The sequence below is a fragment of the Aquarana catesbeiana genome, linkage group LG06 (genome assembly GCF_042186555.1).
Source record: "Aquarana catesbeiana isolate 2022-GZ linkage group LG06, ASM4218655v1, whole genome shotgun sequence".
Classification (NCBI taxonomy): Eukaryota; Metazoa; Chordata; class Amphibia; order Anura; family Ranidae; genus Aquarana; species Aquarana catesbeiana.
The window spans coordinates 256,010,990-256,034,399 of record NC_133329.1 but is presented as its reverse complement, the minus strand read 5'-3'; the positions used below and the strand labels follow the sequence as shown (position 1 = coordinate 256,034,399).

At 40.7% G+C, this 23,410-nt stretch overlaps 1 protein-coding gene across 4 annotated transcripts in view; it reads left to right on the top strand.

Annotated features, from left to right (window-relative positions):
• The window catches only part of GULP1 (GULP PTB domain containing engulfment adaptor 1), a 1,281,953-nt gene that overhangs the window by 923,132 nt on the left and 335,411 nt on the right, over nucleotides 1-23,410 (top strand). For all 4 annotated transcript variants that reach the window (XM_073633218.1, XM_073633220.1, XM_073633217.1 and 1 more), the window contains one exon: nucleotides 1,962-2,060. In XM_073633218.1, coding sequence (XP_073489319.1) covers nucleotides 1,962-2,060 — 99 coding nt within the window. The remainder of the gene's footprint in view (nucleotides 1-1,961; nucleotides 2,061-23,410) is intronic.

Here is a 23,410-nt window from a genome sequence, read left to right as displayed (position 1 = left end):
CAGCAAGACAATGACCCTAAGCACACAGCTAAAATAACGAAGGAGTGGCTTCACAGCAACTCCCTGACTGTTCTTGAATGGCCCAGCCAGAGTCCTGACTTAAACCCAATTGAGCATCTCTGAAGAGACCTAAAAATGGCTGTCCACCAACATTTACCATACACCCTGACAAAACTGGAGGGGATTGGCAAGGAGGAATGGCAGAGGATCCCCAAATCCAGGTGTGAAAAACTTGTTGCACCCTTCCCAAAAAGACTCATGGCTGTATTAGATCAAAAGGGTGCTTCTACTAAATACTGAGCAAAGGGTCTGAATACTTAGGACCATGTGATATTTCAGTTTTTCTTTTTTAATAAATCTGCAAAAATGTCAACAATTCTGTGTTTTTCTTTCAATATGGGGTGCTGTGTGTACATTAATGAGGAAAAAAAATGAACTTAAATGATTTTAGCAAATGGCTGCAATACAACAAAGAGTGACACATTTAAGGGGGTCTGAATACTTTCAGTCCCCACTGTATAGTCCGGTATTTAAGCATTAAGATGGTGAGGTGACTCCTTCTCCTTGAAGAAGTCACGTGACTGGTAACGACCGGCGTAGGATGCGGAATCTGTGACGTCATTACGCCGGACAAGAAACGATGCCCTATAGTGTGCTATAGACTGTGGCTAATACCCTGAATTCCTAAGGGGGGCAGTGTGGTTTTAACCCAAGCAAGTTATATATCGATGTGCACAGATTTAAGTGCACATTAAAATGTGAGTGTTTATTGGTACTTTTAATACATTTTGAAGCTTTTCAGTATGGAGAAAACTCTATTATGGTCTATCTATTATTGTTTTTTGAGCAAACTTGTATGCTGAGACTGGTGATTTCATTAGAAGTACTGGTATCTGCGGAGGAGTGTTGAAGGATTTGGAGACTGTATAGCCATGGAATAAGACTTTGGGAAGGGGAAGGCGATGATCCCGTGGTGTTCTTAAATTTGGGGTTCACTGTGGGTGCATGCGCCATCAGATATCTATATCAGACTATTTATTTAATACAATACATCTTTGACTGTTAAATTACACAGAGAAGGACTTTTCGGTTTGAGGGGTTCCCACCACTATTGCACTATTATTGTATATTAACTATTGGTTAAAGCTTTCATGTTTAGAGGTTTTCATCACAGTTATACAGGATATGGTATATAGGGTATTCTGTTAAACAGAGAAAGACTCTGGTTTGAGCAGATTTCCACCATTATTGCACTCATATTGTGTACATTAACAATGTGAAATTAAATGCAAAATTAAAATGTAATGTTTATTAGTTTTCATCACTGTTATATTGTGAGTATTATATGGGTAGAATACTCATTGCAATGTGGGATTATCAATTACAATTATTCATGTTATATTGTGGCATTAAGGATGCATATTAGGTTCACTTTATATTAGGGGGTTCCACCATCATTTGTGAATCACTCATTGGAGAGGTAGCGCTGCACCTTTGGTTTCTAGTGTCTTTGCCTTTGTCTACATTTGGCTTTCTAAAAAAAACATGGCCGCAGTGTCATTACACTTCCTAATCTTTTAACAGCTAGTAAAAATACAGTGCCCAAAGTTGGCCTTTAAAGCTGAAGCTTGATATGCCTATATTTTGCCTTTCCTGGTTCCTTCCATTAATCCCAAGAGGAATGGATGTTCCTGGACAGACTAAATTTGCTTTCAGACCACCCTAGTTAATGCCTACATGTGATTCTGAACCTATGTGATTGAAAGAATGTAAATCCACTAAATAAAAAGAGAATGGCTTTGGCCAATCAGATTGGATAGCTGTAATACAGAAATTGATGCAGCAAATGTGTAAACATTTCATCGATAGTTTAAGATAATGTATATGCTCACCAAAAATATGCTGTAGAAGTCTTTTTCCTTACCACTTTGGCAATTTTGATGAACTCTATTCTGTTTCAGTTTGCAAGACATATTAAAAAGTCAGAAGGCCAGAAAACTCCAAAGGTGGAACTTCAAATATCAATATACGGAGTCAAAATTCTTGAACCAAAAACAAAGGTAAGTTATCACATAAATCATATCCCCTGGATACACAAAGTTGTTTAGAAGTCACTGTGGTTGGTACCTTATTTTATGTGCTCAGTACGCTCAGTACAGCCATGTCCTTGTTGAACTCTACATGGCTGAGCCAATTTTCCTGTTTTTCACATGCACCAGCAATATACACATCACAGACTATGTTATAGTCAAATGAAGTCAAATTTGTGCACTGTTTCCACAATAGTCATGCAAATGTTCATCAGAGCTCTATTTTAATCTGGAGGTCTATTGCACAATAAAGATTTAGTGAACAGACACTCAAAAAACTGAGTGTAAAGAATTGTATATGTAAAGATTATTACACCTAAATATATACGTGTACATTTGCAAAGTGTCAGTCTAAATTTGACATAAAAACATACTTGTGAATGGACAAGTGACTAGGTGTAATTCACTGGTAGATCCCATCAGATGGCAGTAAATAAATAAAACACTCCTAACAATTGTGAATTAATATAACGTGGTATGACCCACCTATAAAGAATTATATAAAATTAATGACAACGGAAATAATGCCCTCTTATAATATGCATTCATGTAGACAATAACTCAAATAGTGTGACTACAGTGGGTGCTGTCCCTAACTAAAAAATAAATATAACCAGTTCAAAACATATAGATGAAACATGAAGTGTCCAAAATGTTCTTATGGGCGTATATCAAATGCTGATAAGAAAACAACTTCAAATGCCTTCAGTGTGCATGTGTGATAAATCTCATCAATATACCGAGGCTGAGATGGACATTGAGGTAACACGGAACAAGGGTAACTGATTTATAGATGGAAAGGTTGAAATACCCTTACCGGAACAGGTGGACTCACAAGCCGAAGGCTGTGAGTCAGACAAGCTTGTATCAGGATCCCGTAGGGATGGTAGCCCCAGAGAGGATGGATGCAGAGCTGTATCCAGAATCGATGGAGATTTGTGGTAGTTACTCACCATCCATCCAAATCAGATGTCCACAGACTTGGAACCTCCATAGTTATACAGCTATATGAAGATTTGCGAACCCCGGTCTCCGGTCTTCGCATAGGGGGTATATCTCTCAAAAGGAAAAACTGAAAAAATGCCTCCACATGGTGTGAATCCGCATAAAGAAGATTTTATTAAAATTCTAATAAAATTCTCTGACTCCCAAATAAACAGGGACCAGGTACAGACTAACAAAGTAAAAAAGCGCGTAAGTAAATAGTGGCTCAGCAAGCATATCGAACCTGACGCGTTTCATCCGCATGGACGCGTCGGGTTCGATATGCTTGCTGAGCCACTATTTACTTAAGCGCTTTTTTCCTTTGTTAGTCTGTACCTGGTCCCTTTTTATTTGGGAGTCAGAGAATTTTATTAGAATTTTAATAAAATCAACTTTTGTTGTATGGGGCAGGCTAGCAGGGCCACCCACTGAGTGAATAATTTCACTCAGTGTATAATCAGCATTAGGCTCCCCTAGATGTTAGATGAGGGTCTCTTAAGTTAGCTGTTAAGAGGAATGTCCTGATCTCAGCCAGATTGGGAAAGTAATGTGTACAGGAGGCTAACAACCAAACCTTATCTTAAAAATATTGATCAAATATGATAAAAAAAAAACTATGTACCATTGATGCCATATTCCCTATAATAAGCCAGTGCTGAATGTGTCTTTAAAGCACACCCAATTCACATTCACTTGCTGTGAAAAGAGGTTGTCTATAATTGTAAGTGCTATTATTACTCAAGATTTTCAGGGTTGTTATTTTAATACTTATTTTGGCTCATCATAATTTTTATTATATAGTTATAAAGGTGACTGCAAGTTCAGGCAGGTTGTGGTCTTTAATAAACATCATAGTGTCTTTTGTTATGAAGAACAATGAGCAAACCAGTTCCTGGATAATAAAAGAATTGGAAGTTTGCACAAAAGGTTAATGGGATGTTTGACATGCTCTGATTGTTGCTTACCGTGCCATTGCATCCTCTCATGCTTGCCCTATCCCACAGACAATCAGTTAGGGTTGTGTCTACAGGATATACTATATAATAAACATAGGCGTGCGCAAAGGCTGGGCACACCCGGCACACCCTAATCACCCTGTGCAGCACAGATTCCCCCTACTGCCCTGGCTCCCCACTCCTTCCCTCTGCAACAGTCCTGGCTTTCCTCCTCTCCTCTCCTGCCGGCTGTTGCTGCGGAGATGTTTTAGGATGAGTGAGGGAAGGGGCCGGTAAATATGTATTTATCAACCCCTTCCCTTTCTGAATGAACATGGTGAGCAATGTGAGTAGTAGTGAGTAGTGTGTGTTTGAGCTTTGGGGTTCACACCCTAATGCAATAGGCTGCGCACACCTATGATAATAATATAGGTGTGTGTATACTATTAGTTTGTGTGCATATACAATATACACACAGTATATACTGTATATACACTCACCGACCACTTTATTAGGTACACCTTGCTAGTACCGGGTTGGACCCCATTTTGCCTTCAGAACTGTCTTAATTCTTCATGGCATAAATTCAATGTTGGAAACATTCCTCTGAGATTTTGGTACATATTGACATGATAACATCAAGCAGTTGCTGCAAATTTCTCAGCTGCACATCCATGATGCAAATCTCCCATTACATCACATCCCAAAGGTGCTCTATTGGATTGAGATCTGGTGACTGTGGAGGCCATTGGAGTACAGTGACCTCATTGTCATGTTCAAGAAACCAGTGGTGAGATGATTTGAGCTTTGTGACATGGTACATTATCCTGCTGGAAGTAGCCATCAGAAGATGGGTACACTGTAGTCATAAAGGGATGGACAAGGACAGCAAAAATACTCAGGTAGTCCGTGCCATTTAAACGATGATCAGTTGGTACCAAGGGGGCCCAATGTGTGCCAAGAAAATATCCCCCACACCATCACGACCAGCCTGAATCTTTGATACAATGCAGGATGGATCAATGCTTTCATGTTGTTTACGCCAAATTCTGACCCTACCATCTAAATGTTGCAGCTGAAATTGAAACTCATCAGACCAGGCAACGTTTTTCCAATCTTCTATTGTCCAATTTTGGTGAGCCTGTGCGAATTGTAGCCTCAGTTTTCTGTTCTTAGTTGACAGGAGTGACACCCGGTGTGGTCTTCTGCTGCTGTAGCCCATCTGCTCAAAGGTTGGATGTGTTCTGCATTCAGAGACGGTATTCTGCATACCTCGCTTGTAACGAGTGGTTATTTGTGAGTTAAGTCAGTGAGTTACTGTTGCCTTTCTACCATCTCAAACCAGTCTGCCCATTCTTCTATGACCTCTGACATCCACAAGGTATTTTCGTCCATACAACTGCCGCTTACTGGATATTTTCTCTTTTTTTGGACCATTCTATGTAAACCCTAGAGATGGTTATCTATGAAAATTCCATTAGATTAGCAGTTTTTGAAATACTCAAACCAGCCTGTCTGGCACCAACAACCATGCCACGTTCAAAGTCACTTAAATCCCCTTTCTTCCCCATTCTGATGCTCAATTTGAACTTCAGCAAGTCATCTTCACCATGTTGAGATGCCTAAATGCATTGAGCTGCTGCCATGTGATTGGCTGATTAGCAATTTGTATTACCAAGCAATTGAACAGGTGTACCTAATAAAGTGGCCAGTAAATGTAACAGTGGCGGCTGATGCTCCATTTTTTTTTTTTTTTGGGGGGAGCAAACAAAGCCCCAACCAACCCCATATCTGCCCCCCCACCCCGTCGCTCGCCTGCGATTGGACTTATAGATAGATAGGTAGACAGACAGGTAGACAGACAGACAGATAGAGATAAATACTGATAGATACAGATAGATAGACAGACAGGTAGATAGATAGATAGATAGATAGATAGATAGATAGATAGATAGATAGATATAAATACTGATAGATACAGATAGATAGGCAGGCAGGCAGATAGATAGATGGATAGATAGGCAGGCAGTGCTGGCATCCTGGTATTCACATACAGGAGATGTGTAATAAAATGATCCTGCGATCCAGGTGAATGACTGGAGGTTAATTCCCGGGGCAGAGAAGAAGCAGGGCACCCTCCCTCCACCTTCAGTCCGATCACAGGATGAGAAGACTACATACAGTATAAGGTGCTGCTGTTTATGGATGGAAAGACACTGACAGAGTGTTGGATCACATTACCTTGCTTCTTCATTCAGGGAGCCGAGTTCACGCTGGCACAGAAGTCGGAAATGATGCTGCTTTGGGGAAAGCACCGCCCATGTCCTACAGCGGTGTCAAAAGTAAACCCCACAGCAAGGAGAAAGATTGTAGATGGGAGTGTTGTGGCGGACTGCTTTGCGCCACAAGGACCCCCAAAACCAGGTAAATACAGTGCCTCACCTGCGCCTCACTTGCATAGACATCACACTGTCCATAGTGCACAGTGTCTGGCGCCCATACGCTGTGCACTTAAAGGACCTTTTTTTTGTGACTAGCTTTGGGGGGGGCAGCACCCGTGCGCCCCCTATGGCCGGGCCGCCACTGGGAGTGTACAGTGTATGTGTGTATATACAATGGGGACGGAAAGTGTTCAGACCCCCTTAAATTTTTCACTCTTTGTTATATTGCAGCCATTTGCTAAAATCATTTAAGTTCATTTTTGTACACACAGCACCCCATATTGACAGAAAAACACAGAATTGTTGACATTTTTGCAGATTTATTCAAAAAGAAAAACTGAAATATCACATGGTCCTAAGTATTCAGACCCTTTGCTCAGTATTTAGTAGAAGCCCCTTTTGATCTAATACAGCCATGAGTCTTTTTGGGAAAGATGCAACAAGTTTTTCACACCTGGATTTGGGGATCCTCTGCCATTCCTCCTTGCAGATCCTCTCCAGTTCTGTCAGGTTGAATGGTAAACGTTGGTGGACAGCCATTTTTAGGTCTCTCCAGAGATGCTCAATTGGCGTATAAGTCAGGGCTCTGGCTGGGCCATTCAAGAACAGTCACGGAGTTGTTGTGAAGCCACTCCTTCGTTATTTTAGCTGTGTGCTTAGGGTAATTGTCTTGTTGTTGGTATTCATCCAGGATATCCCTGTACTTGGCCACATTCATCTTTCCCTCGATTGCAACCAGTCGTCCTGTCCCTGCAGCTGAAAAACACCCCCACAGCATGATGCTGCCACCACCATGCTTCACTGTTGGGACTGTATTGGACAGGTAATGAGCAGTGCCTGGTTTTCTCCACACATACCGCTTAGAATTAAGGCCAAAAAAGTCTATCTTGGTCTCATCAGACCAGAGAATCTTATTTTTCACCATTTTGGAGTCCTCCAGGTGTTTTTTTAGCAAACTCCATGCGGGCTTACATGTGTCTTGCACTGAGAAGAGGCTTCCGTCGGGCCACTCTGCCAGAAATCCCCGACTGGTGGAGGGCTACAGTGATGGTTGACCTTCTACAACTTTCTCCCATCTCCTGACTGCATCTCTGGAGCTCAGCCACAGTGATCTTTGGGTTCTTCTTTACCTCTCTCACCAAGGCTCTTCTTCCCCGATAGCTTAGTTTGGCCAGACGGCCAGCTCTAGGAAGGGTTCTGGTCATCCCAAACGTCTTCCATTTAAGGATTATGGAGGCCACTGTGCTCTTAGGAACCTTAAGTGCAGCAGAAATTTATATGTAACCTTGGCCAGATCTGTGCCTTGTCACAATTCTGTCTCTGAGCTCTTCAGGCAGTTCCTTTGACCTCATGATTCTCATTTGCTCTGACGTGCACTGTGAGCTGTAAGGTCTTATATAGACAGGTGTGTGGCTTTCCTAATCAAGTCCAATCAGTATAATCAAACACAGCTGGACTCAAATGAAGGTGTAGAACCATCTCAAGGATGATCAGAAGAAATAGACAGCACCTGAGTTAAATATATGAGTGTCACAGCAAAGGGTCTGAATACTTAGGACCATGTGATATTTCAGTTTTTCTTTTTTAATAAATCTGCAAAAATGTCAACAGTTCTGTGTTTTTCTGTCAATATGGGATGTTGTGTGTACATTAATGAGGAAAAAAATTAACTTAAATGATTTTAACAAATGGCTGCAATATAACAAAGAGTGAAAAATTTAAGGGGGTCTGAATACTTTCCGTCCCCACTGCATATATATATATATATATATATATATATATATATATATATATATATATATATATAGTCAATGGGGGAGGTTTACTAAAACTTTTTCACTCAGAATCTGGTGCCGCTGTGAATGGTAGCCAATCAGCTTTTAACTTCAGCTTGTTCAATTAAGCTTTGGCAACAAAACCTGGAAGTCGATTGGTTTTTATGCAGAGCTGTACCAGATTTTGCACGTTCCAGTTTCCATAAATACCCCCCAATGTTTTTTTAATTGTTATATTATATATTTAGGTCAGATGATCAGGGGCAGAGGCAATCAGTCAAAGCCATTGACTCACACAGAGCCCACAGACAGGTTAAAGTGATCATTTTGCTACTGGGAACCCTGTTCCAAAAGAGATACATTTTTTTTAAATAGGAAGGGGAGGGAGTTCAATGAACTTCAAATTAGACTGGGGACAACTTTTTCAACCTACGTTCTCTTTTAATGCATAGTCACAATGGTAACATAGAAAATATTAATATTAGTATTATACCCGTTCGGACATCAATTTATGCAGAACGTTTCCACACCTTTCTTTTATAGCAATTAAATTAAATTTTAGTTTTATCTTAATATCTTCCCACTGCCTTTTATTAATTGAAGGTTAAAGGTTGCATCTTGTATAAAGACAAACAGATTGCAATCAATCAATATATATATATATATATATATATATATATATATATATATCAATAATTCTATATATATATTAATATACACCAGATCTAGCACAACCATGCATGGTGCTGATTCATGTAAAATCTAAAACCCATATTTTTAGAGTGACTAAGGATCTGTTTTATTTCCTATTCACATATTTTTCATCTTCTGACTTCCAAATATACATACATTTATTATGTTTTGCATTCTAAGGTTGTTACATTAATTGTAGATTTTAATGAAATTCTTGGATTTCATCCAACCAGTTTCATGATGTTTACACGTGTCCTGCTAGTCAGCTGTAAATCTGTTATGGTATCAGGCATTATGCAGATAGAGTTTAAGCAATTTTGCATACTTGGAATATTTTCCACCTTGGTTAGTCTGACAATATATCTCAAACCTATTAAAAACATATTTAAATATGTAAAAACATTGCAGGAGAATGACTGTTGTCAATGTGCATTGGTGCTGGTCACCTGCTCCTAGTGCTGTTCAGTGATACCATTCATCACACATTAATATTGGCCACACCCACAGCGATTTTGCAAGCAATTTCAACCACTTTCATCTAGTTTCCAATTGCAAAATCACCCAACAATTAGGTCATTTAAAATACCGGTATATATAAACTATGAACAAAAATGATATATATTGCAGCTTACTAATTCTTAGATGAATTCACAGTACTATTCTATTAGTATGGTATGCTCACACTGCCTAGGATGGCAACAGCATTTACCCAAGCTCTGGTGGCACTTCTCAGGACTCCAACATCATTTCCATTGCCTCTGGGAGCCTCTTCCCCAGGCTCTTGCAGGCATTTTCCTGGGCTCCGGCAGCCTCTCATTTAACTTAACATTTTACATGTTCTAAATGAGCATAAAAGCCCCACCAGCACAATCCACCAGCTGTCACAGTTTACAAGGTGAGCAGGGACAGGACTAGTGGGTGTCTGGCTGCTTTGGCACTCTAGGAAAATCTGGCCCTGCTAGCATGTAGAGCAGTATATATATATACATGGCTACTTTTGCAAGGGATTTTCAAAGCATTTGAAATTTTTAAAACTCCTCAGCTCCTGTTTTTATTATGTTAAAACAGATTTTAATGGAAATGCGCCTGTGACTTTAAAAAATCTGCTACCACGGTTTTAGCAAGTTCAGCACTAATGGATCATTTTTGAAAGACTGCTAAGAGTTTGTTTAATCCCTTCTGTGTAGTACCCCACTTTTAAGTACACAATGGGGTTTATTTACTAGAGCTGGAAAGTACAAAATCAGGCTCACTTCTGCATAGAAACCAATGATGTATGTGTATAGTAACATTCCCCAGCACTCTGCCCTATTTGAGGATACATTATTAAATATCTTTTCTTTGAAAGCCAGCAGCTGATACTTTGCACAGTGATTGGCTCTCAACTCCAGCTGTCGCTGACAGCTGTGTTAAGCACTAACAATGGAGTGGTTGCCAATCACTTGACCACTGTCCGCTATGGTGATCATCCGTAAGCCTCATTGGTAAAATAAACCTTCAGCCTGCAGATGGCAGTGTTCATCTGTTTAATACTGTAACTGTTATATACAATTACAGTATTAGAAAACAGATACAGTTTGAGTATAAAAAAAAGTAAATTAACCCCTTCATGATGAAAGTAAAACAAATCTTAACTCCTGAAACCAGTTGTGTAACTTTTGCATATGTTAGTAGTAAAACTGTGCAAATCATTGCAAAGACTTATTGTATCCAGGTGTTTTTGTTTTAGGACAAATTGGGTGTTACAAGTCCATCAAGTCCAACCTATGTGTGTGATTATATGTTAGTATTACCTTGTATATCCCTGCATGTTGTGGTCGTTCGGGTGCTTATCTAATAGTTTCTTGAAACTATCAATGCCCCCCCCACAAAGACCACCACCTGTGGTAGGGAATTCCACATCCTTGCCACTCTTATGCCCTGTACACGGTCGGATTTTCCGACGGAAAATGTGCGATCGGAGCTTGTTGTCGGAAATTCCGATAGTGTGTGGGTGTAACGAGCCCCAGTCTGTGTGTCCTGGGGGACCAGGACCCAAATCCACAGTGATACCACCTCAAGGGTCCCCAGGCATACAGCTCACAAAGAGCACCGTTCCCCCAAATGTAAGGGCCCCCGATCGATCGGCAAGAGGCTAGCACACAGTCCCCTCCAAAAGTCTCTCTCCCAGCTAGGTCTGTCACAGTGGGCTCCATCTGACTTTTTCCATTGGAATTTCCGACACACAAAGTTTGAGAGCAGGCTATAAAATTTTCCAACAACAAAATCCGATCATGTCAATTCCGACCATGTGTGGACAATTCCGACGCACAAAGTGCCACGCATGCTCAGAATACATTCCAAGACGGAACTGCTCGGTCTGGTAAAATTAGCGTTCGGAATGGTTATAGCACTTTCGCCATGCTGCAATGTTTTAAATTGTTTAATGCAGCGCACTCTCTTCTTCTTTATAATGCTAGAAGAATGAAGTTGTTTTGCTGCTCATATTCACACAGACTTCTCACAAACTTCTTTCTTTATTATTTATCATGATTTCATCAATATAATATTTTTATTTGTCATATCTGCCGAAAAAATAATCTTTTTGGGATGTTTTTAGATAATTTTTTTTTGAGTTTTTTAAAGCCTGATCTTGTGTTTTTTTATTTTTTTTTATTTTTTTTTTACTCCAGAATATTTTTGGGTGTGTTTTGTGTGTCAAGTTACCACAACACCATTATTATCTTGTATTATTTATTAATCTCAAGGAGATTGCTTGGTGTTGGTGTCTCTTGTTAATTTCACATTGTATTTTTTAAATGTACCTGCCTCCTCACAAACAAACTGTCCTTTTTGAAGGAAAATACACAGGCGAGTATAATTAAAAAAAAAATTCCTTTATTAAGTGCTCATAACCAAAGAGGAAGGCAACGCTGGATAAACTGCAGAAATTGGCGAAGCCTTTGGCCCCCAGGGCACACATCAATTATTTTACTGCAAAATTGGTGGCCTGAGGAGTCCATATATAAGGGAGTACAATCTGGTCCAGAAGTCCAAGAGATCATGAACAGCAGCAGATGACATGTATGTCCCCAGGCTGTGGTCATACAAGAGCCTGCATCTTTTGTCAGACCAGACTTAACCTTAAACTATGTAGAGGGTTCTTTACTGGAAGAGCAGCAAGGATGTGGAATTCCCTTCCACAGGGGGTGGTCTCAGCGGGGAGAATCGATAGCTTCAAAAAACTATTAGATAAGCACCTGAATGACCGCAACATACAGGGATATACAGTGTAATACCGACACATAATCACACATAGGTTGGACTTGATGGACTTGTGTCTTTTTTCAAACTCACCTACTATGTAACTATGTAACCCAGGGCCATCACCCTCTGGTCTTCCTTACACGCTTCCTTCCAGGCTGTGGCTCTGGTTTTGGAGGTGTGGCAGGAGGAGGAGTAGGACCTGGAGGAGGAGGAGGACCTGGAGGAGGAGGACCATGGGTGAGCTCACAAATGTGGCTGTGGCTCGTGAGTTGGCCCCTCAAACCCTTATTTAGTGCTCCTAAAATTAGAAACTCACATAAGAGGCGTTGGCCCTCTTCCATTTGCAGCATTTTGCATGCTGTTAGGTCAGCAAAATCCTCTTCAACACTGTGGGGTGTTCTGAGGGCCTCAGTAGCCTTCCAAAATAGGCCAATTGCAGTCTCCTCCAGGTTACTCCTCTTCCTGCCACTTTTTCTTTGAAGGCGGAGAGGAGGGACCTGGGTATCGGGCAGCCTACTTGGCCCGGCCACCTCCTGGCTGAGACTTTCCTGTGTATGAAAAAGGGATATCGTTTTAGTTTTTGGTTCATCAATCACAATCATAAATTAGTAATCCAAACTAACATAGATTTAACATCATTAATTTGACAACCAGAAGTAATTTGAAGAATGCTATACCTGGCTCAAGCTGGGCTCCTCCACATATTGCTGCCTGGAAGGCCCAGGTTGGACGTCAGAAGCTTTAGCTGAGGGGGAAGGAAGCATGGAAGGAAGAGTGGAGAGTGCTGGCCTGGGTTCAGTCTGACCTGCCAGAAAATGCAGCCTGTCATAGTACCACAGCCTGGGTACATAAATGTCATCTGCAGCTGCTGATCTCTAGGAACCCTTGACCTTCTTGCACTCCCTTAGATAAGTACTCCTCATGCCACCAATTAGGGCCTTTAAATAGGAGATGTCTGCCGTGGGGATCACCGGCTTCACAAATTCCAGCAATTTATCCAGCGCTGCCTTCCTCTTTGTTTGGTTCTTATATTCGGGGTGGTTTACCTGCCACAGACAGGGCAGCTCCCTGAACATATCAATGAATATGGTGATAAAGTCCTGATCCTTCAATATATCCATTTTCTCTGCAAGACATAACACAAGACAAACCCTAATGTCAGGCTAAAGTCTGCTAGTCTTGTCCCAATATAGGCCTTAATCTCTAAGCAGTATAGGCACCAGTTTAAATGTTACCTTCGTTATCACGATCGGCGCTTCCGATACTCCTTCCTCTGCTCACAGATCGTACGTACTACGCACGCGTGTTACGCTTTATATACACTGCGCATGCGTGAAACTCCACCCGCCCCTGACGTTCTTTCTAGTCTGTTCCCTTCCCCCTTCTCGTTCGGCGCAGTGGGGAAGAGCACATGGCGGAGACACAATAGGTGCGTGCTAATTACAGCAACAAGGAGGAGGGGGAAAGCCCAGAGCCAGAAACGTCACGATCCCGGAGGAGACGATTTAAGGCCTCAAATATGTCCTTTGTGGATATGTTGGAGATGGTCGACATCTTGAAAAGGGCCGACTGTGACAGGAAGTATGGACCTTACCCCAACCCCAATGTCAGAAAGGCCAAGATCATGACTAAAGTTGTGAAGAGTCTGCACAGGAATTTTGGGGTACGACGATCCAAGGATCAACTGAGGAAACGGTGGTCGAACCTCAAATTGAGGGAGCACGATCAGTATAGAAGGATCAGGAGAGTGCTGCAAAAAAGTAAGTAGTTGTCCTGTGTTCCTATTCTTTATTTTTATTACGTTCGTGCTGCTCGATGTGATTTTCTTTACTGTTGTACAGTTTAAAATGGCAACTTTCATGTTCATGGGCACATTATTCGTTCATAGGAAACATTGTTCGTTCGACCAATAAAACACCATAAATATAACAAAAAGCACAGCGCTGGATATAGATGCAAAAATACAACAAAAATTGATATTACTATTAAAGCACCAACAACTTTCATATGTGATAAAAGAAAAAAATAGAAATGAACAATAACATGAATGCTTCACTATAGTGATATATATGCATGAACAATAACATGAATGCTATAGTGATATATATGCATGAACAATAACATGAATGCTAAACTATAGTGATATATATGCGTGACTATTCCCAGTTTTTTATCCACACATTTAGAAAAAGTCCAAAGATGCAAAAAATATGTCAAAACAAATGTCCAAAAAAGCAATTAAATGTGACTTTGAATAATAAATCCGTGACTGTCACCGTGTTGAAATCCCGTCACCTGGTATAGATTGAAGGCTTACCAAATAGCCTCTGATCAGAGGCATAGAGCTAACAGCTTGGGGTTTGCCCTCCACAGCGGCTGGAACTTTAGCTGGGATGATGGATGTAGATCCACAAACGATCGCCACAGGCTTCCAGACAGCGGTACAATCAGGGAAGAGAGCTCTCACCGATATGGAAGCGTTTAAAAGAAAAGAGAAAACTCCAATGGTGTAGAACGTTTTATCTCTTGTTTATTAAAAAGTCGCCTCACTGGCATCCATAAAAACACTTTTCCTTGCAAGGAACCAATACAGCTTTAAAACAAAAACTCCGCGCATGCGCCGTCAGTACGAGCGTGTCTATCCTACGGCCGTTTCGTCAGAAATGACATCATCAGGGGCACGCCCGCACGTCTGCGCATGCGTCTTATATATCCGAGCGGCAAAACGAAAAAGTTCAGCCATTGGTAACACTAGGAAGGTGTTAAAGCTGCAAACAATTACCCTTCCAGAGGGATGGCAATTACACACACACCTGCTTTTTAACCCTTACAATTAAAACTCCATAGAGTCATCATGGTGCCATCTTGTGGACAAATTTGATATTACTTCAGAGCAATGGATTTTATTACATTACCCTTACTATTCAAAAACTTTATTAAAAAACATTAAAAGAGGTGGGGGAAAAAACCAATGACTAAAGATTCATTCAAATCACCCTTCAGCAACTGAAATCAAATAAACCTCTATATCAATAAAAAATAATAATAAAGAGAGGAGGAATTTAGATATATTTCAATCAAAATTTTCTATATATTCAGAAATATATTCTATATTCAGAAATCACAATCTGAATACTGTATCTCCATTCCGACCATATCATAGAATAGCGAAAACCCCATTATAAAAAAACCCCATTATAAAAAAGGGGGGGACATTAACTTTAAGAGGAATTTAAGAAAAAAAGAAAAAAAGAAAAAAAGAAAAATTACAACAAAAGAAGGAAGAAAGACAGGAGAGGGGACATCAACTGTTATTAATAAAACAGCCGATGTCCCACTCTACATTAAGGCCCATGGGTACATGACAGCCCAGACGGTATATCCAGTTAACAGTGGAGTTACCACATATCAAACCTCTCCCAAACCCCCAAGGGGCAGAGTAGGCGTATATCAATCTCAAGGCCATCTCAGAGGAGGAGGTAGAGGTAGACGCTCTCTTTCTCGCCCTAACTACCAATCACCACCCCCATGGAGGCATTGGGAAGAACAACACCCTCACTCTAATTACAATGGGGTACCCGATCCCCATGAACATAATGATCCACAGGATCAATATGGGGTGGTTACCAGGAACAGATTTATTCCCCTATCCAATAACACTAGAGGATCTAATTTGAGGGTAGGGAGGGGCTATGATGCCCCCCTTCCCCCCTCAAATCAGCGGGATTTTCAGAAGGCCAACAGGGGGGGTCTGAAAAGAAATGGAGACGGAAGAGAGGGAGCAGAGGGGGGAGGAATCTTTACTCCAAAAAGAAGAAGGACCTAGATACTAATGGTATTATTAATCTTAGCAATAAGGAGTTAACTAAGGAAGAACTTTTGACTCTAAGTAAAGGGTTAAAATTTGCCCCAGAACGGAATCTGAATAAGTTCCAAACCTTCATAGATGTCCATAAGTATACAAGGAGACTAAATATCAAAAGGTATCTTATGAGCAATCCAACCAGACAATCAATGAGGGAAACCTCTACTATCGTTCATTCAAACTTGTCCAACGCCTCACTTTTCAACCCCCCGGGGAATTTGGCGCCTAATGTCAATATTTTCCGGGATTTGGTTATTAAAGATTTGGCAAGTTTGAATACAAGAGTTATTCGATCTAAACAGGACATTAAGGTTGGAATGGAATCTCTTTGTAAGAGGAAGGACATAGTGGTTCGCCCTGCGGACAAGGGAGGGGCCATTGTTGTCTTAGATAAAGAGTCATATTCTAATGAAATGATACGGATCCTCTCTGATTCTGAGACATACTCCCCCTTGCCCGCAGACCCCACTTCAAAATTTAAACAAAATTTAAAAGCCTTGGTTCAGAAGGGCTCAGATATGGGCATTCTGAACAAAAAGGAGAGAGAATATCTGGTGCCTTTGGCACCACGGCTGCCAATTATGTATATATTGCCTAAGATACATAAAACCTTGGTTAATCCCCCTGGAAGACCCATCATCAGTGGGATTGACTCAGTTACATCACGAGTCGGTAAGTACATTGATAAATACTTACAACCACTGGTGATGGGGACCCCCTCCTTCCTAAAAGACACTAAACATGTCATCAACTTACTAGGTGAGATAGAGTGGAAATCTTCATATCTGCTGGTAACCGCAGACGTAGCATCACTCTATACGGCTATCTCCCATCGCTTAGGCCTTGAAGCGGTGCAGCATTTCCTTTATCGAGACTCCAGTATCTCCATCACGCAGAGTAAATTCGTGTTGGAGCTACTGGACTTTTCGATGAAGCACAATTACTTTTGGTATAGTGGTACTCACTACCTACAAATAAAGGGAGTAGCCATGGGAGCAAAATTTGCTCCGAGCATGGCTAACTTATTCATGACCAAGTGGGAGGAGGATGTGGTTTTGAATGTGAGACGCGATGAGCTGATCCTATGGAAAAGGTTCATTGATGATGTCCTTTTCATATGGGACGGTGACATCGAATCTGTCATGGCCTTTTTATCATTTTTGAACAATAACAATAGGGGTATTGTCCTTACACATGAAGTGAATGCTTCGCAGATTCACTTTTTGGATTTGAAAATAACCATTGAAAATGGGAGGCTTATTACATCTACGTACTTCAAAACAACAGACAGGAACGGGTACATTCCATTAGACTCTTGCCATCACCGTTCCTGGCTATCAGCAGTCCCTAAGGGACAATTTTTGCGACTCAGGCGCAACTGCACTAATCTAGAGGATTACAAAAAAGAGGCCTTGGTTCTTAAATCTAGATTTTTGACCAAGGGCTATGAAAATCAGACTCTAGATTTAATAATAGCAGAAGTGGGAAATCGAGATCGCCAGTCCCTTCTAGTTGATAATCCACCACAAGTAGAGAACAGAGAGGATTTTGGTTTGGCCTTTTTGACTACTTACTCCAGTCAACACTGGGCCATCAAACGAATAATTAAGAGACATTGGCCCATTATAAAAAATGATAGGGTCTTGGGGCCTTTGCTGGCAGATAAGCCTTGCGTATTATTCAGGGGAGCCTCAAACCTTAGGCACTTTATAGCACCTAACGTCCCGGATCCACCCACAAGACCCACCTTTTTTGGTGATCTAAAAGGTTTTTTTCCTTGCAAAAAATGTCAAGTTTGTAAAATTAATGAGTTTAAGGGTAGGAAACTAACTGAGTTCACATCAACTGGGACAGGTATGACATATCTGATTAGATCCTTTATCACCTGTACCACAAGATGTGTAGTATATCTTTTGAGGTGCCCTTGCGGGTTAGAATATGTAGGGCGTACTACCAGGAAGTTACAGGTCAGATTGGGTGAACACATCGCCAATATACGAAGGGGTTTTGACAAACATAATGTTTCAAAACATTATGACCTTAAGCATGACAGGGACCCCACAGGCACGACATTTTTTGCCTTGGAGAAATATATACCACACTGGCGAGGGAGCAACAGTAGACGTTCTATATCCAGGAGTGAGACTAACTGGATATACCGTCTGGGCTGTCATGTACCCATGGGCCTTAATGTAGAGTGGGACATCGGCTGTTTTATTAATAACAGTTGATGTCCCCTCTCCTGTCTTTCTTCCTTCTTTTGTTGTAATTTTTCTTTTTTTCTTTTTTTCTTTTTTTCTTAAATTCCTCTTAAAGTTAATGTCCCCCCCTTTTTTATAATGGGGTTTTTTTATAATGGGGTTTTCGCTATTCTATGATATGGTCGGAATGGAGATACAGTATTCAGATTGTGATTTCTGAATATAGAATATATTTCTGAATATATAGAAAATTTTGATTGAAATATATCTAAATTCCTCCTCTCTTTATTATTATTTTTTATTGATATAGAGGTTTATTTGATTTCAGTTGCTGAAGGGTGATTTGAATGAATCTTTAGTCATTGGTTTTTTCCCCCACCTCTTTTAATGTTTTTTAATAAAGTTTTTGAATAGTAAGGGTAATGTAATAAAATCCATTGCTCTGAAGTAATATCAAATTTGTCCACAAGATGGCACCATGATGACTCTATGGAGTTTTAATTGTAAGGGTTAAAAAGCAGGTGTGTGTGTAATTGCCATCCCTCTGGAAGGGTAATTGTTTGCAGCTTTAACACCTTCCTAGTGTTACCAATGGCTGAACTTTTTCGTTTTGCCGCTCGGATATATAAGACGCATGCGCAGACGTGCGGGCGTGCCCCTGATGATGTCATTTCTGACGAAACGGCCGTAGGATAGACACGCTCGTACTGACGGCGCATGCGCGGAGTTTTTGTTTTAAAGCTGTATTGGTTCCTTGCAAGGAAAAGTGTTTTTATGGATGCCAGTGAGGCGACTTTTTAATAAACAAGAGATAAAACGTTCTACACCATTGGAGTTTTCTCTTTTCTTTTAAACGCTTCCATATCGGTGAGAGCTCTCTTCCCTGATTGTACCGCTGTCTGGAAGCCTGTGGCGATCGTTTGTGGATCTACATCCATCATCCCAGCTAAAGTTCCAGCCGCTGTGGAGGGCAAACCCCAAGCTGTTAGCTCTATGCCTCTGATCAGAGGCTATTTGGTAAGCCTTCAATCTATACCAGGTGACGGGATTTCAACACGGTGACAGTCACGGATTTATTATTCAAAGTCACATTTAATTGCTTTTTTGGACATTTGTTTTGACATATTTTTTGCATCTTTGGACTTTTTCTAAATGTGTGGATAAAAAACTGGGAATAGTCACGCATATATATCACTATAGTTTAGCATTCATGTTATTGTTCATGCATATATATCACTATAGCATTCATGTTATTGTTCATGCATATATATCACTATAGTGAAGCATTCATGTTATTGTTCATTTCTATTTTTTTCTTTTATCACATATGAAAGTTGTTGGTGCTTTAATAGTAATATCAATTTTTGTTGTATTTTTGCATCTATATCCAGCGCTGTGCTTTTTGTTATATTTATTTAGTAGTGCCCTTATCAAGGTATAGTGCATAGCTGCAGGATTTTCCTTCACGGGGGATATTCACTAAGTTACTGTTTGTACACCTAGCGCAAATTTTTTCTTTAGAAATACAATAAAACACCATGTTTTGGCCAGATGCATTTCAATACATTTTTTCTGGCCTACTTCTCTTAAAATAATTTTGATATCTAGATGGGTTTGTAACTAGAATGAAATGCAAACTAGATTCTGTGTAAGGAGAGGACACTCAGCAGCTGTTTACACATCTGGACGCTGGAGCACTAGTGTGGGACACCAGAACACCCTTTTTATTAGGGGGCCCACACAGGTGCTCCAGTGGATACTATAGGGGTGTCTCCATCTGTAAAGCTTGTACAAAACAGGTAAGTATTCAAGCTTGACAAAGGAAAAAAATATTTCTTCATCTTGCAGCTCTGCCAAAAGAGACAATTGTACCCCACTTCCAAGCAGTGTTTCATATTCCTATTTATGCCATCAAGTATCTGTGTGCTAAGTATACCTATTTTTTTTTACATAGGGGAGAAAAGACTCGGAGGACACCACTCATCAGAGGAGACAACAGACCCCCCACCTCATGAAGAAGTGGAAATGCCCAACCAGAGGAGGAGGAGGGAGACGTGGGGGAAATTGTCACCACAACAAGTGAGTCTCTGTGACTACAGGCTCAGGTTAGAGATGGATGCAGGCATATTTATAATTCATGGTGTGTTTTTGTTTCTATATTTTTAGGTGATCGTGATGTTGTGGATGAAGGTCATTTCACCAGTGAAAGTGCCCAGATCGTGATCGGGGAGATCATGGGGTGTAATAGGGACTTGGAAAACATAAAGCAAAACATCAATGATGTTCAAAACAAAATGAAGAACATCATTGATGTTTTAGGGAGAGTTTAAAACCCCTCAAAATCCCTAATTTTGTTGGATTTTTTTCCCGAAATTTTTTTTCAGATTTTTTAATATATTCTCGAAAAGCCAAATTTTTAAGATGCACACAGTGTGTCAACATGTGCTATCTGCCATCACGGGAGATCATTGTATGCGTTTTGTGGGTGCAACCCCTTCCTCAATAATAAAGTAGCTGAGAGGAAGGGGTTGCACTCACAAAACACGTCCCTTGATCCCCTGTGATGACAGCTAGCACATGTTGACATTCGGCAATTTGTGTGCATCTTCAAAATTTGGCTTTTCAAGGGGTGACTTCACCCCATCTGAACGCAATATCAAACACAGTTTATAAATACTCATGTCTGATATTGCCTTCAATTTCGACAAAAGTTGAACTTTGTAAGTTCCAGATTTGTGTATTTCTTGTTGGTTTTAAACATGCCTGTTTTACCTTAAAAGGACATTTCTACTTTTATTATTAATGTCCCCTAAAAATATTTCATACAACAAACATGTTCGTTTGTTTTAAAAACCTTTGATAAATGCACATGTGATTGTGCTTGTATTAAAAATATTGATAATCAACAATGTGTGGCTTCTTCTTTCAATGCTCCTAAACTTTTTTTGTGTTTAAAATTTGTGTTTTCAGTGACAATGGGGGTTATTTCCTAAGGGCAAATCCACATTGCACTACAAGTGCAGTTTCAGTGCAGTCTCAAGTGCACTTTGTGTCTTTGTCTTTAGTAAATAACACCCAACAGTGCTTTCGCATTTTACTGAATCACGCCATTTTCAGGACTGCCCAAATTTCAGTAATGGTCAGCTAAAAGAAACACAAGCAGTAAATGTAAGCAAATAATTTTTCAGTTATAAATATGTTTTTATTTAAAAAAATGTCTCAGACATTGGCATATTGATGGCCCCCCTACCCGCAAAGTATTCCATGTATCTTAGACGGACCTCGCGGGTACTCAGGGGGGCAAGCCAGGACGGCCAGCTTCAAGCGCCGTCAGGGTTGGTTCATCGAGATTAATTCCGGCTTCAGGCCCAACTGAGCCAGCATAGTTCACAGAATCTCTCCTTAAAAAGTTGTGGAGAACACAGCAAGCCAGGATGATGTGATTGAGTTTATACTCCGCCATGTGTATGGGTGTAAGAAATAGGCGGAACCGGCTGGCCATTATTCCAAACGTGTTCTCCACCACTCTTCTGGCTCTGGCCAGCCAGTAATTAAAAACCCTCTAGTCCGGGGTGAGGGTCCTCATAGGGAATGGCTGCATAAGATGGTCTCCCAGCGCAAACGCTTCATCCGCAACAAAGACGAATGGAAGTCCTTCTACATTATCTTCTGGAGGTGGCAAGTCCAAGCTGCCATTCTGGAGACGCCTGTAGAACTCTGTGTGGGTGATGACTCCACCATCTGACATCCGGCCATTCTTCCTTATGTCCACATACAGGAACTCATATGTAGCTGACACCACCGCCAACATCACAATACTATTGAACCCCTTGTAGTTGTAATAGTATGACCCCCAGTTGGGTGGTGGGACGATGTGGACGTGTTTCCCATCAATTGCCCCTCCGCAGTTAGGAAAGTCCCACCACTGGGCAAAGTGGGAGGCCACAGTCTGCCATTCCTGTGGGTTGGAAGGAAACTGTGGTGTCAAACAAGCAAAAAATATTAATAATTTTGCACATAAACATGGAAAGTAAATTAGACACAGACATTCTTGGCCAACATCAGTGTTACATTTTTTTTAGGGATTATTTAAAGACAAAGGTCTAAGGTCCACCTATCAGATTTCCCCCCGCCATTTTAAAAAATGTATTGGGGGGGGGAGATGTTTTGGACAGGTAACCCTCTCCACTTCATTGAGAGATGAATGCTTAAATAATGTGTATTACTTTGGCCAGCCCCTCCTTACTTTAAATTATTGACAGCCCACTGGACAGGTAAGTGTCATAATGCAAAGAGATAAATACACACTGTACACATTTAGCACATATTTACATTCTGATATTACCTATCAAGATAATAGGATACAAAAACTTTGAACATTACCATTTGAAAGTATTCAGGCAGGCTCTTGCACTAAATGCTTTGGGGAATTCATCCAGAAATCTGACCACAAAAGAGGTGGGTATAGTGTGTATGGGTTTGGCAAAGTCAGCAGAGGAGTGAGGATAGATAGAGGATTGGTATCAGCTGAGTTAGCAGTTGGGGGGAGGGAGGGTTCCAAATGATTTTGGGACCAAAAAAAAAAGCCTCTGGCACTCTGCCTGAATTTTAAACACACATCACAATTTTCAACATTTTAGGGGGTATTTAGGGTAAAGCACTACTATGGAGCTAACAAAATACATTGTTAATTGAGTAGATGAGGTGGATATAGGGCCAGGAGAGCATGCTGGGGAGGAAAGTGAAGGCAAATATGTATGAAGGACAAAAAAATTACATAAAAATCCAGCATGCATGAGGACAAAGGGGACATTCACAGCATATTACAATCATGGTCATTAGGGAATGAGGAAAGAAATACAATACATTAGCAAACATTCTATACAATAAAATGTGATGTTAAAGGATAAAAATCTTACCTTAATATAGTCCTTCTGCAGGACCTGGATTATGGCAGAACAGGTCTCTGGGGTAATGATCCCCAGAGCCTGGGGGGAGATGCCTGTCGAGAACTTGAGGTCCTGCAGGCTTCTCCCCATCGCCAAGTACCACAGGGTGGCGATGAGCCTCTGCTCCGGAGTGATGGCTTGCCTCATGCAGGTATCCTGCCTGCTGATATAGGGGGTCAGCAAAGCCAACAAACGGTGAAATACAGGGTCTGTCATCCGGAGAAAGTTCCT